The 4,729-nt window shown below is 38.7% G+C and overlaps 1 protein-coding gene across 4 annotated transcripts; it reads right to left on the reverse strand.

Annotated features, from left to right (window-relative positions):
* Positions 1–601: 601 nt before the first annotated feature.
* LOC148096551 (C-type lectin domain family 12 member B-like) lies at positions 602–4,656 on the reverse strand. Of its 4 annotated transcripts, XM_087834628.1 has the most exons (8): positions 4,347–4,656; positions 3,371–3,481; positions 2,714–2,761; positions 2,036–2,104; positions 1,860–1,955; positions 1,465–1,604; positions 1,104–1,210; positions 602–719 (listed from the first exon to the last, which is right to left on the reverse strand). In XM_087834628.1, exons 1-8 carry the CDS (start codon positions 4,501–4,503, stop codon positions 602–604), a joined length of 846 nt encoding a protein of 281 aa, XP_087690754.1. In that variant the 5' UTR covers positions 4,504–4,656. The 4 variants fall into 4 exon arrangements, with proteins under 4 accessions (XP_087690754.1, XP_087690757.1, XP_087690755.1 ...); XM_087834631.1 differs by lacking the exon at positions 2,714–2,761; XM_087834629.1 differs by lacking the exon at positions 2,714–2,761 and having other exon boundaries at positions 1,104–1,237.
* Positions 4,657–4,729: the final 73 nt, after the last annotated feature.

The raw sequence follows: 4,729 nt of genomic DNA on the forward strand, positions 1-4,729 counted from the left end.
GTTGTTGTTTCTGGACTTTTCCTTTCTGTCATGCTGAAATGAACTTTGACCTTCAGTGTGTTAACGCTGTGCAGGCAGCTCGCTGCAAACTAAGCAGGAAGGTAAAGTTGTGTTTTGATGTAAGTGAAGAAGAAGAAGGAAAGCTGTTTTAAACGGATTCATCTTCACTTATTCACACGTTGTAAGTTTGACAAACTGAATTTGTGCTGGTTTCAGTCTCTTGGTTCCTGATTTGTAGCTAAAAGTAAGAAGCAGCTACTTTCAGCTGTTTGAGAGAAACTGAAGAAGACGTTTACTGAAGTTTTAGGACCAACAGACTGATGAATAAACCAAGTAAACCAAAGTAAAGACAAGCTGCACTTTGACTTTTATTAGAACAATTTGCTGGAACTACAGAGTAATGAAGTACTTCAAGGTTTTGTGTGGATGACTTCCAACCTTACTGTACAGCACAGAGCACAGAGGGACAATATATGTAATCAATATATGATGCAGAATGAACAAGTAAAGACTGTAAGCTGAGTCTGAGGCTCATGCAGGACATTTCATAGTGAGGTGTCTTTGGTTGGATTATTCAAACATTTACATCAAAGCACCAAACTCATTTCTCACAGATGAAGGTCCTTGATCCAGAACTGTACGGTACCCATCTCCCATAATAGTCACAGCAGACTCCATAGATACCAGAATAAGGATCCTCAAATCCTTCTGCCCAGAACCTGTCAGAGAGATCAAATCTGATATGAAACTGGACTAAACTCATAACTATTGTCACATTCATATAAATATGAGTCTCTTTTGGAATATTTCCAATATTTCCTGTATTTCTTTCCCAGGTTTCTCGCCCACTTTCCCACTTTGAACATGTTTCAATCCTGATTTCTTCAAACTGACTTGTTGTAACTGAACGTCATCACAGACTGCAGATGAAGAGAGTTCAAGCACAGCTGTTCATTCAAAGGAGGATTTCTGCTTTTCTTTACATTCAGTTTGTGGGGCTGTTGGAAAATAGCTCAACTCATGTATTGCTGATCTATCTTCCAAAACATCAATGTTTCACTTCTAAATAATAACTCTGGAATAGAAACAAACTAATGTCTCACCTTTCTGTCAGCGGTGCTCCGTCCACCCATTCCCATTTATATCCTCCTGATGTGTTTTTGGCTTCCAGACCAATCCAAGAGTATACTCCGAATTTACTGACAATTTCCTGTTTGAGAAGAGACACAAATATTGTCTCCAGTCATAATTCAGCACTTCTGTTGTGGTGACATCATCTTGTGAATATGTCTGAAGGAAGAATAAATGTGATGAAACTTTTCTTCCATTGTGCAGAAATCAGAGAGAAATCCATCAGAGTGGAAACAGGAAGCAGGTCACAGACTGACAGCAGGTCAAAAACACAAGTAACAGATGACTGTCAGCTCCATCAAAGATCACACAGACATGAACAAACACACCCACCTGTTCCTCTTTGCTGTTTATCGTCACCAGATCAGCTCCTTTATCCTGACAGTCTCTCCTGCTGTCAGACCAAGTTTTACTCTCACTGGATTTAAAGTAACAGCTGCTTCCAAATCTCCACCATCCTTCATCACACTTCTCTTAAAGTCAAACACATGTTTTAAAGACAGACTTTGTGTCATGTTGTATCACATTAATCTTTGGTCCCTGTCATTTTCCCTGTAAATACTTCATTTAAACTCAGGTTTTCTCTCTTATTCATAATTAACTGAAACTTACATTTATACAGAGAAACTGTTACACAGCATCAAACATTTAGGATTCAAAACAAAGACATAATCAGGTTATCACTGTGTAACACTGATGTTTTCTATTAGTTATTCAAACTTTATTACCTTCTATCATCTTCTTCACTTCTTCCTGTAGCTGACTGTGGTTTTTACTCAGTTCATCATAACGGCTCTGTAACTGAGTCAGGCTGGTTTTTGTGTCTTTAGAGAAAAACAGATCAAAACTAAGTTAAAATGTTCTGCAAATATATCTGTGATATAAGAACTTGGTGTTTGCTTACCTTGAAGTTCATCCTGGAGCTCAGTGTGGCTGTTCTTCATTTTGTTGAATTCACTCTTGTTCAAAGCATCTGAAATATTTCAGTGAAATCAAAATAAAATAAAATAAAATGAGTGAAACATTGAACATAAATAATCTTCTTCCTCTGCTTTGTCAAATATCAATAAGAGTCAGAAACTTGCAGCCATTGTTCTTTAACATGTCCTGTGGGTGGAGGTGTTAGAACTACAGGAAATCTGATGAGCTAAATACGTATCAACTGTGAACAAAAACCACTGACAAGATTCAGAATAATTGTGCTTCAGTGTGGAGGAAGAAGGTGAAGAATCAAACAGCATTTCTACACCTGTAGTCAGAGATGTTATCTATATGCTTTGAAAGAACAGACAACACTGGGAATCAACACTTCCTCATATCACAGGTGTTTCCATGTGATCAGGTACTTCCTGTGGAAGTGCAGCTCTCACTGTGTGTTTCCTGTTTCACTTGGAAGGAGTTTGTAGGGCTGAGCTGCCTTTGACTGTGAACAGTTTCTCCTGTTTATGTTAGTTTGGGAGGTCAGCTGCTGTAATTTGGTTTGTTTCTTTTTTTATCTTAACACAAGAAGCTGATTCAAAATGTAAAATCAGTTACCTTTCAAATCCGTCTCCAACTCTGACAGTTTTTAATAGTTTCTTACCTTCCATCTCGTCCTTCAGCTGCTCGTTTTCCAAACTCACCAAAATATCTGGTTAGAAATGCAACAAAACCGAAGATTTAAAATTTAAATGATTTAAATAAAGTTTTTCATTTTCCTATGAGATGAATGGAGCTAACATTAGCTTGTTAGCTACCTGCTTAATACACCAAGTGAACTAACTAGTCGCACAATGACAGACGGCCACTGTCTAACATAGTGTGACTGCACCTGCATCAGTCTGCAGCAGATGCTGCTGCCTGTCTGCTTTGTTGAGATAATCACAGAATCACCGTGTTGAGTGAAGAGTTTGAAGGAACAACAAGAACATTCACTCCACCTCCACAACACACACAAGATATGAGCCAGGAATCATGCACACAGACACACACCTGCTAATCAGTGCTAAGTAACAGACTCATGAAATACTAGAAGCTCAGTCAGCAAAACCAACGTGTTGGTCAGGCTGTACCACACAGCAGCTCATATTATTGATCAGAGAATTCCATTTAAAATGCCACCGTGCAGTTTTTATGAAGAGGAAACTATCCTTAGAGACCAAAACTCATTTGGTCCTGAATGGAAACATGTTTTTAAGGCAGCAAAGGTGCTCATTTTAACATGGGAGTGTATCATGAGCATGATAATAAAACTCCTCACAGCGTGTTGTGATTCCAGCCAGAATCAGCAGATACAGAACCACCAGCTTCACTTCAACACCTCTGAAACGGCTTCTTTTCACAGCTGGAAGCTTCTCCTGGGCTTTTATTTCTACGAAGGCAAAATGGAGAAAATCATTTGTTAATTTAATTATTAAACATGTTTTAATCATAATTTGTTTCCCATTTTTCAAGCGTATTTTATTGGTTTATCGTCAGAAAGACTTTCCACCTGCAGCCGACCTGATGATGAGCTGAACAAGTTCATTCTAGCAGTTTTGATATTTACAGGAGACTTTGTCACATGTTTGTCTTCAGGTGACTTTTACATATGTGAGAACAGAGACTCTGACAGAGAAACGCTTTGATGTGACTCAGAAACAGACGAATGTGTATCAGCCGTGTTTCACACAAAGACCAGATCATGAAGACAATGTTGGTTATTATAATATGAATATTATGTCGTTAAAACAATATCTCCATGATTTGCTGAAATGAAAACAGAGTTGTTATTCATTGGTCTGATTTCCTGTCAGCTAAAACTAGCTGTGAAAAGTGTGCTTTGAGCAGTTTCCGTGGTTATACTCGCTCCACAGTGTCGACCAACACTTCCTTGTTTCTTATATTTCTGCCTTCACCACTGATCTGTGAGATAACTCCTCCAACACTTTTCTGTCAGCTTGTGGAGACTGAAGAGTTTCTACACTTACTAAAATAACACACTGATACTTTAAACTAGACAATTTTTATCATTTATTCTCTAAATAAACAGAAAACATTAAAAATATAGAAACATATAAACCATAATAAGAGCAGAGACTGCACACCTTCACCAAAGCTTGAACTTTCCTCCACACTATGAATAAACTGAGTCTCTGGACCCAAAAGCTTTGATGGATCTGTATTAGTTTGATATTTTATTGAGAAGATGGAAACAGTCTCTCCTGATTCCTGATCCCTCAGTATTTGATACTTACCTCCGTCCTGTGTTGAAACAGGGACCTGATGGTCTGTGCAGGAGTCCACATTCTCATGGAGGAGGACCAGTCCCTCCAGTCTCTCTCCTCTGTCCTCTCCTTTGCTGTATTTCACACTCATGCTCAACTCTGGATCCTCATCGATGATGGAAGACATTTTAAGATGCTCAGTTTTCAGCAGTATCAGTTTCCTGTACAGCAGAGCTGTCACTCAGTCGCTGTGTTTCTCTGTTAACTGGAGCTTTTCTATGTGAAGCTGATTCTGATTCTGCAGTAAATCATAAGTAAATGTTGGTCCTCTGTATTCTGATGCTGCTGTCGCTTCGCTTCCTCTGTCTCTCTGTGAGCTGCTTTGAACAGGAACTACAGACGTTATGACAGGA

Source organism: Neolamprologus brichardi, chromosome 22 (genome assembly GCF_056152115.1).
Source record: "Neolamprologus brichardi isolate AB-2024 chromosome 22, ASM5615211v1, whole genome shotgun sequence".
In the NCBI taxonomy this organism is placed as follows: Eukaryota; Metazoa; Chordata; class Actinopteri; order Cichliformes; family Cichlidae; genus Neolamprologus; species Neolamprologus brichardi.

Bases quoted from the DNA above. Each gene is read 5' to 3' on its own strand.
- LOC148096551 (XM_087834628.1), bottom strand. From the start codon at position 4,503: ATGTCTTCCATCATCGATGAGGATCCAGAGTTGAGCATGAGTGTGAAA. The intron at 1,956-2,035 runs GTAAGCAAACAC...TTTTCTCTAAAG, and splicing joins GCTCCAGGATGAACTTCAAG to ACACAAAAACCAGCCTGACT. The intron at 720-1,103 runs GTGAGACATTAG...TCTCTCTGACAG, and splicing joins GGAGCACCGCTGACAGAAAG to GTTCTGGGCAGAAGGATTTG.